At 42.1% G+C, this 12,579-nt stretch overlaps 1 protein-coding gene across 7 annotated transcripts in view; it reads right to left on the reverse strand.

The window, feature by feature from the left end:
* The window catches only part of ZNF805 (zinc finger protein 805), a 42,126-nt gene that overhangs the window by 26,300 nt on the left and 3,247 nt on the right, over window positions 1-12,579 (reverse strand). For all 7 annotated transcript variants that reach the window (XM_072823283.1, XM_072823218.1, XM_072823147.1 and 4 more), the window contains exon 3: window positions 6,035-6,130. In XM_072823283.1, the coding sequence (XP_072679384.1) occupies window positions 6,035-6,130 (96 nt within the window). The remainder of the gene's footprint in view (window positions 1-6,034; window positions 6,131-12,579) is intronic.

Genomic DNA, 12,579 nt, shown 5'->3' on the forward strand with positions numbered 1-12,579 from the left:
CATCAATATAAACATCCAAAAAGATCAGCACGTTCCAAGAAAGATGGAATAAAATAGATTCACACCAATAAAAAACTTACAATCAAACTTTTGAAAGCCAAACATAAACAGAGTATCTTAACAGCAAGTTTGAGGCAACTCAAGAAATTCTCAGTAAGATTATCAGCAGAATTCTCATATGAAACTTGGGAGCCAAAAGACAGGGTCAGTATATTCAAGGGTAAAAGAAAAAAAAAATGTCAACCAAGAATCTTTTAAGAGTGAGGGGGAAATTAAGACAGTACCATATGTAAAACAGGAGGAATTCTGTTATCACTAGAACTGCCCTGCAAAAAATTCTCAAGGAAATCCTGCAGGGTGAGCTGAAAGACACTACACAGTAATTCAAAGGCATATAAAAAAATAAAGACCACAATAAAAGTAAATGCACAATTATAAAAATTTTAACTGCTTTATAATTCTACTTTGTTTTTTTATGTGACTTAGGAGACTAAAAAAATATACTAATCTAAAAGCAAGTGTTATTTTAAGTGCAGGTTATAACTCCACATGTTGTTTGCTACATAATTTGAAAGACTAATGCACTTAAAATAGTTACTAGTATAAGTTGAAGGGCACACAATACACATAGATATACTCATGCAACATGAACAACTCAGGAGGTGAGAACAGGAATGTAAAGGAGAATTTTTTTATGTGTTGAAGGTAGGCTAGTATAAAATCAAATTAGTGTTATAAACTTAAGATGCTAAATGTAATCCCCATGGTAACAACAAAAAAATAGCTATAGAATATACACAAAAGGAAATGAGAAGAATTAAACATTTCACTACAAAAAATCAGCTAAGCAGCACCTGAGTGGCTCAATGGTTTACACATTTGCCTTTGGCTCAGGTCATGATCCCGGGTCCTGGGACTGAACCCCTCGATGGGCTTCCTGCTCAGTGAGGAATTTGTTCCTCCCTTTCCCTCTACCTCTCCCCCTCTCTCATGCGTGCTCTCTCTGAAAAAAATAAAATATTTTTAAAAAGGTCAGCTAAACACAAAACAGGAAGGAAGAAATGAGAAACAAATCTATAATGTATATAGAAAGCAAATATCAAAATGATAGAAGTCTCCCCCCATCAGAAATTACTTTAAATGTAAATGGATTAAACTCTCAAATTGAAAAACAGAGACTGGGACACCTGGGTGGCTCAGCAGCTGAGTGTCTGCCTTTAGCTTAGGGCATGATCCTGGGATTGAGTCCCACATTGGGCTTCCTGCATGGAGCCTGCTTCTCCCTCTGCCTATGTCTCTGCCTCTCTCTATGTGTCTCTCATGAATAAATAAATAAAAATCGGGATCCCTGGGTGGCGCAGCGGTTTGGCGCCTGCCTTTGGCCCAGGGCGCGTTCCTGGAGACCCGGGATCGAATCCCACGTCGGGCTCCCGGTGCATGGAGCCTGCTTCTCCCTCTCCCTGTGTCTCTGCCTCTCTCTCTCTCTCACTGTGTGCCTATCATAAATAAATTTAAAAAATAATAATAATAATAAAATAAATAAATAAATAAATAAAAATCTTTTAAAAATAATAAATAAAATAAAATAAAATAAAATAAAATAAAATAAAATAAAATAAAATAAAATAAAAAACAGAGACTGGCATAATTGATAAATTACATGATCCAACCATATGCATCTAACAAGACACTTACTATAGATCCAAAGGCACAAATAGATTAAAAGTGAAAGAAAGGAAAAAAGATATTCCATGTAAATACTAACCAAAAGAGAGCAGGGGTGGCTTTGTTAATATCAAACAAAATAGACTTTAAGTCAGAAAAGATTACAAAAAGCAATGAAGAATACTGTATTTTAATAAAAGGTGTAATACATCAAAAAATTATAACAATTGTCAACATGTACTTAAGGACTGACTATCAAAATACATGAAGCAAAGAGTGACACAATGAAGGAAGAAAAACACAATCCTAAGGTAATAGGAAACTCCAATACCCCATTCTCAATAATGGATAGCACAACCAGACAAAATATAAGTAATGAAGTAGAAGACTTAACATAATAAATCAACCAGACATAACAGACATATACATAATATTCTACCCAACAACAACAGCATTTAAATTCTTCTCAAGGAGGGGGACACCAGGGTGGCTCAGTGGTTGAGCGTTTGCCTTTGGCTCAGGGCATGATGACAGGTCGGGGGATCAAGTCCTGCAGCAGGTTCCCTGCAAGAAGCCTGCTTCTCCCTCTGCCTATGTCTGTGTACTCTCTGTGTCTCTCATGAATAAATAAAGTCTTAAAAAACAAAACAAAACAAAACAAAACTGGAGCCTTGAATAAATCTACTAAAAAAGGGACACCTGGGTGGCTCAGTGGTTTAGAGCCTGCTTTTGGTCCAGGGCATGACCCTGGAGTCCCGGGATCGAGTCCCACATTGGGCTCCCTGCATGGAGTCTGCTTCTCCCTCTGCCTATGTCTCTGCCTTTCTCTCTCTCTCTCTCTCTCTCTGTCTCTCATGAATAAATGAATAAAATGTTCAAAAAAAAAAAACAAAACTTAGACAATGAAAACTATAAATCATTGCTAAAAGAAATTAAAGATGTAAATAAATGTAAACATATACCATGCTCTTGGACTGGAAGTCTTCATACTGCTAAAATATTGATACTGCACAATGATCCACAGATTCAATGCAATCCCTATCAAAATCCCAAAGGCACTTTCTGCAGAAATAGAAAAATCCACAGTAACATCCATATGGTATCAGAATGGATCCTGAGTAGCTGAAACATCTTGAGAAAGAAGAACAAACCTAGATGACTCAAAATTCCTGATTTCAAAACTTCCTACAAAACTCCAGGAATCAAAAAACAAAACAAAGCTACAGAAATCAAAATAGTGTGGTACTGGCGTAAAGAAATATAGACCAAGGGAATATAATCAAGAACCCAGTAATGAACTCTAACATATATCATCAAATCATTTTTGACAAGGCTGCCAAGGCCACGTAACAGAGAAAAAGACAGTGTTTGAAAGAAATAGTGCTGGGGAAAACTAGATATCTACATGTCAAAGAATTAAACTGAACACTTATCTAACATCATATAAAAAAATGAACTCAGGGACATCTGGGTGGCTCAGCAGTTGGGTCTGCCTTTGGATCAGGGCATGATCCTGGGTTCCTGGGATCAAGTCCCGCATTGGGCTCCCTGCATGGAGCTTGCTTCTCCCTCTGCCTATGTCTCTGTATCTCTCTCTCTGTGTGTCTCTATTGAATAAATAAGTAAAATCTTCAAAAAAAAAAAAAAAGAACTCAAATGGATCAAAGACTTAATTAAATGTAAGACTTCTAAAATATAAAATCCTTAGATAACATAGAGCAAAACCTCTATGTCACTGGATTGGACTATGACTTCTGAGATATGACACCAAAGGCATAAGCAACAAAAGAAAAAATAAATTTTAGTCATAACAATTAAAAAACTGTGCATCAAGTTATTATCAACAGAGCAAGGCAACAACCCAAAGAATAGGACATTTCTGCAAATCATATTTCTAATAAAGGATTAATATTCAGAATATATAGAGAACTAAAACTCAACAATAAAAAATCAAATACAGTCCTGAAAAAAAAAATCAAATACAAAAATGGGAAAAGACTTGAATAGACTTTTCACCAAAGACGACATACAAATCATCAATAAGCACAAGATGTTCAATACCACTATTACTATCACTTATCATTAGAGAAATGTAAATCAAAACTACAAAGAGGTATCCTCTCACATCCATTAGGATGGCTATCAAAAAATCAGAAAATAACAAATACTTGAGGATGTAGAGCAGTGGGAACTCTTGTACACTGCTGGTGGGAATGTAAAAAGATATAGTCTCTGTTGTAAACAATATGGCAGTTCCTCAAAAAGTTAAAAATTATGAGATGATCCAGCAATTTCATTTCTTGTTATATGCCCAAAAGAATTGAAATCAGGTTCTCAAATATATTTGTACACCCATCTTCACAGTGGTATTATTCACAACAGGAAAAACATGTGAACAATCAAAGTATCCATTGAAGGATGAATGGATACTTGGTATGTGTGGTATGTGGAATATTATGGAGCCTTAGAAAGGAAGGAAAATGTTGACATATGCTACACTATGGATAAAACCTGAGGACATTATGCTAAGTGAAATAAAGCCAGTTATAAAAAACACATAAATACTGCATCATTCCACTAATATGAAGTTCTTAGAGTAGTCAAAATCATAGAGAAAGTAAAATTGTGGTCATGAGGGTCTAGGGCAGGGAGATTGGGGGGGTTACTGAATAGTGGATATTGAGTTTCAATTTTACAGAATGAAGTGCCTTGGAGGTATATGGTGGTGATAGTTGCATGGCATTATGAACATATTTAATATCACTCAACTATACTTCAAATGGATAAAATGATGTTTTATGCTATGAATATTTTACCATGAAAAAAATAACACAGGGAATATACAAAGAATCCTTACGAATCAAAAGCTATGAGTTAATAGAAAGATAGGTACTAACAGGAAATGACATTTCTTTTTTATAAGATTTTATTTATTTATTCATGAGAGACAGAGAGAGAGAGGCAGAGACACAGGAGGCAGAGGAAGAAGCAGGCTTCATGATGGGAGCCCGATGCAGGACCCGATCCTGGGACCCCAGGATGACGCCCTGGACGGAAGGCAGGCAGGGCAGGAAACCGCTGAGCCATCAAGGGATCCCCATAAAATGACATGTCAAAGGAAAAATTACAGACTGACCAATAACCATATGATCAGGTACGAAAGCTTCTCAGCAATGAAGGAAAAGCAAATCAAGACCACATGAGATACAGTTTTGGGTTCATTTGATTGTCAATGATTCAGAATGCTTAGAGTAGCAAGTATTGGGCAAAGTTATAGGTCGAAGGAACTTCCACGCTTTCCGGTGAAAGTGTAAATAGGTACATGTCCTTTAGAACACAATGGCAATTATCTAGTAAACTTGAAGGCTTACATAGCTTATAACCCAACAATTTTACTCCAAGAAACATCAAAGACACTATATTGTGTGCAAGATGACCCATACAAGACTGCTCCTGACAACATCATGTATGAGGGTAAAAAATGTGAATAACTGAATACACACAAAGTGGATGAATACAATGTGAGACAGGAACTTTCTTATTGATTTTTCTTTGAGGGTAAGGTATCTCAGCATATTTTTACATTGAGAGGAGAAAGGATGAAGTTACACTACAAGAAATAAGAGTATGAATGAAGAAAACATTTTCCTGAAAAGGTGTGCTCTAGACTCTGGTTAAGGGACTGGCCAGGGCCAGGAGCAAGACCCCTCCCGCTAGATAGAAGGGGAAGCTGCAGACACGAGAGCCCGAATGAGGGTGGTGGGGTGGAGGATCAAGCAATAGAGGTGGCGGACTGTGCTTTCAACATAAAGACCTGCTGACACCTTAGGGGTCATATACGGAGACATCCACGACTGGGTCAGCATCTGGGACAAAGTCTGAGCACCTGGGCTAGCTCATGCAGGACACGGAGCTGACTAGAGGCACCAAGCAGATGCAGAGACAGGTTATGAGACTAGCAGCATCTCCCAGAGAGAAGATGGGAGCGTGGGTCGAGTATGGGGATGGCTCTGATGGAGGTAGTGCAACTGATGCATTCAGGAGATGTACAGGATGTGAAACGGACAGGATCTGGGGAATGGCTGGATGAGGGACTGAGGGAGGTGGAGGTGTAAGGAATTCTCTGAGGCTGTATCCAGCCTCTAACCTGCTTGAGTGGCAGGACCATTCACTGAAACTTGGAAGGTGGAAGGAACAACCAACATTATGGTCCCTTAGTGGGCACACTGACTCTGGGTTAAAGGGCTCCATGGCTTCCAAACCACCAAAGAGGCCAGAACAGGAAGCTTCCCCAGGGGACCAGGGCTGGTGGTCTCCTCCCAGTCTCCAGCCTGCAGGGTCTCCCATCTGCCCACATCTTGGCTCCTACCTGGATAGGTGCTTTGACACAGGTCCTTCTTCACCATCCATAGCTCCTGCCCGTGCTTCAGCTGGTAGAGCAGCTCAGGTCTAGGAACAGGACACCCTGTTCACAGACAAAGAAAGACGACACTAGGATTTTTGTGAAAAAGAAATAAAACCTCTCAATCTAGTCTGGGATTTCAGAATGTGGATATGACCCGGGAATGAAGCTACCCCCATCCACACAAACAAAATACTAACCTATCACCTGGAAACAGGCACAAAGTCCAGTGTTGGGATTCAAAGACTTTAGACAGTAGTGCTGGCTGTGTAGACAGCACCTATTCCCTCTGACTGCCAGCACACAGAATCCCAGGGAATATGACCCCCTCCCCTCCCAGAAAATATTTTCTAATTAACCCAGGTAAGTGAGTCTCAAACCATGTGTGCGTCAACATCTCCTGCGATGTCGGGTTCATGTCCAACTGAAAGGAAATTTCTGGTGAGGCCTGGATATCGGTAGATTTTAAAACCTCCCCAGATGATTCTGGCGTTAAAGGAAGGTTGACAAACCAGTCTCTACCAACCTGCAAGTGGCATAACTCAATCACCAACAGTTAGAGGTGTGCAACTTTAGAAAGCTTTATTCCAGGATGGCTGAGTAAGGGGATCTGCTGCTCCTGTAGTCTGTCAGCATCCCAGGACTTTTGTGAGGGAACCTGCCTATAAGATCTAGAACACAGAGAGGAAGTAAAGAAACCCACAGCTGGGTTATCACCCACCATTGTGAGATAATAAATTTCCTTCAGGATGAAGACTGAGCTGCTCTGTCACATGTAGCCAAACACAGATGCAGGGGAAGACGACACAGCACTCTGTAAGGAGTCAAGGGTAGAGGCACCAGGACCCACAGAAGGCTGCTCTGGAAGATCCTGAACCACAGCCCAAGATTATCAGTTGTCACTGAGCAAATCTCGCTCACATCTGCTACCCACTCAGGACAGGGTCTGGTGATAAGGCAGTGGAAAGGGAGTAAGCTCTCCCTTCAGCCATCAGGAGTCATGCTCCCTGTGATATAAGGGACCTACTGCCAACAGAGTATGGGGCACCCGCCTCAGACACCATGGCACAACAGGCTTAAATTGCTTCGAGGACAAATCTCCCATTCGTCACTTACCTAACTGTTGTAGTCTGACTCTCAATCCAGCAAGGAATAAAAGACCCCATTCGTGGAGACCCGGGGTTCAATATAAAATGGAGGGAAAAACGTTATGGAATATCTTGTTCCTGCTCCCTCTTAAGATACCTCAGGATGTTTCCAGGCTTTACAACCCCTGGCCAATGAGTTTGGGGACTCCTGACTGCTGCTGCCCACTGGCATGTCACGCGTCTCCTCCTTAAAACCAAACTGACACAATCAGGATACTGATGCCACCACCACCGCTGCCCTAGAGGTAAGCTCCAGCCCCTGGGACTGCCAGAAGCTTATCAGGTAAATATCCAAAGAAAAGAAAAATGACCAGAGACAAGAGAGGTGACAAAAACAATTATGCTGTAGACCAGGGCCCATCTCAGGGAGGCTGCTGCCCAGAGGCCCCAGGACCTCCCCCACTCCTCTCACCAGCAGGAGACAAAGTCAGTATGGGGCTTCAGGAAGCTAAAGCCCCAAGAGAAAAAGGAGGGGGGTCTACTTTAGAACTTATGTACCAAAGAAATACCGGGTCTAGAAAATATAATACTCATTCTAAACTATTTAATGACTTAAAAATAGTAATAAAAACAAACTCCTAGAAAGAGAGGAAAAAATAAAAGAGAACTAAGTAAGACATAGAACTAAAACACTGTCTATAAAAACATGAGAGACTCCTCTAACTCTGGGAAACGAACAAGGGGTAGTGGAAGGGGACATGGGCGGGGGGGATGGGGTGACTGGGTGATGGGCACTGAGGGGGGCACTTGACGGGATGAGCACTGAGTGCTATACTGTATGTTGGCAAATCTAACTCCAATAAAAAAATATACAAAAAATAAATAAAATAAAACGCTGTCTATAATTTGACCCAATGGGAAATGCAAAATTTATATATTAAAAACATATATGATAAATTACATATAATAACTATGTACAGCATAACAAAACTTATATTCCAAAAAAAATTGTATCACCAAAACAAAACACGGCACTGACAGACTTTTCTGACTCCACAATACAGGTTCTGAATTAACTTCAGAATTTGCTAAATTGTACCAACTGACAAAACTTCATAAATTTAATCAAAACTGGGGCTCAAATCATAGTTATACCTGGAGATTCCGCTAAATTTAAATATTGCTCTGCCCAAACTGAAAAAGTAGCTAAATACAGGGGAAAAATAGGTATGTCTCACTCTAACTATAGACTCACCTATACTTCCACTACTCAGAGTACCACTGTCCTAAAATACCCCACTTTGGGCAAGGATGCTCTGACACAATTAAGTAAATTTTTGGTGCTTAATTGGACTCGGTACAATGGGACCCACAAAAAGCAGTTAAGATAGTGAAAGGCCCAATGGAAGCTGGAAAAGAGACTCCAGAGAGTAACACTTCACATAAAAGCTAATCAAAAAAGGAATGACTGCCACACTACTTCTCCGTTTGACAGCCTAGTTGTGTCTGTTATTAACCCCGGGGCCAATAAAAGCACTTCACAGTGGGTTCCAACAATCTTAACAGGGTGGCCCATCCAGGAGGGCTCCTGCTGCACTGAGTGTGCCTGCCCCTAGGTGTCATTACTATGTGCTCACACATGGAGAAAGGGCCTGTAGGGAGGTAATTAACGTTAAATGAGGTCACGGGGATGTGGCCCCAATCTGGTAGGACTGGTGACCTTAAAAGCCAGAGGAAAGGCCATGTGAGGACACAGCACAAAGGTGGCAGCCAGGAAGAGATCATCATCTGTCTGCCAGCACCTTGGGTCTGAGACTTCCAGTCTCCAGAATGACGTGAAAATAAAGCTGTTGTTTAAGCAGCCAGAGCTGGTTCACACAATCCACACACCCAATACCCCATATGAATAAATCAATAACATTATCCAGTCAACAACCCGGTGATTGTTCTGGGCTTACAGATCTGGCTGACCCTGTTCTGTTCAGCACCTGTTTGGACAACTTCTCAGCCAGCCAGCCTCTACCCCGAAGGTGAACACTTCTTCCCCAGGCTGCCCTGTGAGCGTGGCTCCACAGCTCTGCCGCTGCACATGATCTCTGCAGACAAGATCTTCACTGCACCTACCTTCCTCCAGTAGCACAGCTATGACGGCACATCGATGACAACCGTGTCTGAGGAAATTCATTCCACACATTCATTACGGACACACAAATCCAACATCTCTAATACTAATATTAGAGATAGTTTAGTTTCAGCTAATACTACACTTAGTATTATTTGGGGGCTCGTTTATAAAGTTTATCTCACTGGTACTGTTAGTTACAAATCAGTCCACCTTAAATGGGGTTCTTGCCAACAAAGACTAAGGTCTACTCAAAATATTGTTAACAGCACGAGCTCAGCACAGCTACTGAGGACTCTGTAAGACAGAACGGAACCCAATCTGGGCCCTCTGGCAGAACTCCACTTGTAGGAGGTGGCAGCTTCTCCCATCCTCTGTCCCTTGCCAGATGCTTTGGTGTTGGAGAGGGCCAGCCCTCCTCCAGGCCCTTTGGCTACCTGGAAAGCCCTCTGAGTTTAACAGAGAGAACAGTTACAGGAGTTCATGAACCAGAAGAAGGATGCCACTATCCATCACACATGATAGAGACCAATGGAATGCTGCTGCTTTCTATCTCTTAGCCAGAATGTTCTAAATAAAAAATGGATCTAAGAAACATTACTGGGCCAAACTTCGGGGGGGCGGGGTATCTTAGCACTGATGAACAAATGGTCCCATCTCCAAATTCATTATAAACTGTTGAGCCACTGCCTAAAAATGGTCTCCTTTGGGGTAAAGAACTCTTAAGACTCTCTTGTCTCACAGACACCCCAAACAAAAATCAAAACCACACATCTCTACACATAAAAGGGCCACAATACAAGGCACTTGTATTCCTTACTCCCTTCAGAGTTGCAGACAATACTGTAAGACACACACATTTCACTTCTCGAATTATGCAAGGCTAGGCTCTGGGAAGAGATATTCCACAGAACTTTCATGCCCCAAACATGCCTCCAAAACCTGGTTTAAGTAAAAGACATAAGGGTTGCTTCAAATAACTCCTTTCCAAATCCCAATATGACAAACCCCTAAATGGGTCTCTCTCTTGCCTTAATAAGAAGCCTCTTGGCCAACTCACACCTCACATTAACACACTGTTTCAACCAAACATGGCAAAAGCTGAGGACCCCATCAACTTGCAATGGATACCATGGTCACACAACCAGACAACATGGTCCCACACTGGCAACTCATGGTGAAGACAACTCCACCCCCTCTGGCTAAAACTTGCAACCCCAGCAGATGTCCATGGACGGCCTCTCCTAAGACGAAATTAGACACAGGACCTTTTTGCTTTCTTGCATTAGGAATTCTATTTTGTTCCTGAGGTGACTTTTAAAAAACTCCTGAGGAGGAGGGGCCAGGGAAAGCAATCATGTGATTAGAACGCTAGAAAATCTGTTCTATCGCTTAACTTCTGTGGAGGCAAGAAGGGCTGGAGAAGGAGTTCAATCATCAATGGCCAATGAGTTCATCAGTCAGGCCCATGTAAGGAGCTTTAACAAGAAGCCCCAAGTAAAGTGCTTCAGTGGGTTGCCAGATTGGTTAACGCATCAAGATGGCAGAAGAGTGACAAGCCAAGAGGCCATGGAAACTCAGTGTGCTGTTCTACATACCTTGTCCTTTGCATCTCTTGCATTTAGCCGTTTCTGAATTTAATCCTTTAAATAAACAGGGAATATGCTTTTTTTTTTTTTAAAGATTTTACTTATTTATTCATGAGAGGCACACACAGAGAGAGAGAGAGAGGCAGAGACACAGGCAGAGGGAGAAGCAGACTCCCTGCAGGGAGCCCGATGCGGAACTCGATCCCCAGACCGAGGATCATGTCCTGAGCTGAAGGCAGATGCTCAACCGCTGAGCCACTCAGGCGTCCCAGTAACAGATAATACTGAAGTGCTTTCTTGAGTTTTGTGAGCCACCCTAGCAAATTATCAACCCTGAGGAAGGGGTCATATCTCTGATTTACAGCCAGTTGATCAGGACAGGTGACAACCTGGCATCTGAAGTGGATTGTGCGGGGGTGTCTGTGGGGGTGCTGTCCTAGGAGACTGAGCCCCCAACCTGTGGGATCTGTGCTAACTCCAGGTAGTTATGTCACAACTCATGGTGTGGAAAACAAGATTTTGATATCAAGAACTGTTGCCGAGTAGAGGAAAAATATTTTTTTCTTATACATACAACTACCACACATACACAGGCATGTATGTACAGGTGTGCTCAAGCGTGTGCGTGTGTACACACACAAAATATGTACGTACGCTAAAGACATACATACAAATATGTAAAACGTACACTAGCATTAATCTCCCTGTATTGCCTGTCCCTAAGTCATCTCTACAAATTAAAATCTTAGAAGTGCAAACTCATACAGGTGGGATACTGTGGGAATTTAAATGAGTAGAGCACCAATAAGCCCAAACAGTCCTGCTTAGTCAGTGCTCAGGGTATCTCAGCTGTGCTGATGATTATGAACTGCTTTCTAACATGACCCATATTTAATTTTTCTTATTTTCTTCAAAGAAGAAATCTTGCATCAGTCCAGTAAATGGGAAACGTTGAGTCACTTCCTTTGGTAGCAGGTCACCACGAAAACTCGGCAATGGAATACAAATGTTAAGCCCCAGTGAGCGCATACTGCCCATTCAGGGCTGCAAACTCAAGGCTACTCTGTTTTAAAGGGAAAAGTACCAACCATTGGAGGGAAGGAGGAGTGAAGAAGGTTCAGCACTAAAACCAGACTTGTCATCAAAAACAATCAGAAGGCAGGAAACGATTATGTCAGGGTGTCCCTCAATGCCAGTTGATGAAGTGTTCCTACCTCTCTGAAACAAGTTTCTCAACCTGGCGTAACTATTCGGGTTACATGGGCATGATTACTTCGGTCAAGATAATGCTTTGCTAGGAAAGCAGGGAGGAAACTGTCCTGAGCATTTTAAGGATGTCTGGCAGCATTCCAGGTCTCCTCCCACTAGGTGCCTGGCACACCTCTGTCCCACCTGTGACAACACTGCCCCAGTGTCCCTGGGGGATGACATCATCCCTGGATGACAACCAGGGGCACAGAGAGTTATAATCGGGATGATGAGAGAAAGTGAGAGGGATCGGGGAGGGGCCTCTACGAGATCTGGTGGTCAGGACACAGCTGGCGAGGTGTTCATTTTACACAGAAGGGGCAACCTTGTGAGTGGCTGAAATGCCCAAGAACACCAACCAGGCAGACACAACAGCAAGCAGAGGCCAGAGGCTGGTCCGTGTGTGGGGAAATCACTAGACACCCAGCATGGCCAGGGCAGAGTGAGCCCAGGGAAAACACTGAA

This window comes from Canis lupus, chromosome 1 (assembly GCF_048164855.1).
Source record: "Canis lupus baileyi chromosome 1, mCanLup2.hap1, whole genome shotgun sequence".
NCBI lineage: Eukaryota > Metazoa > Chordata > Mammalia > Carnivora > Canidae > Canis > Canis lupus.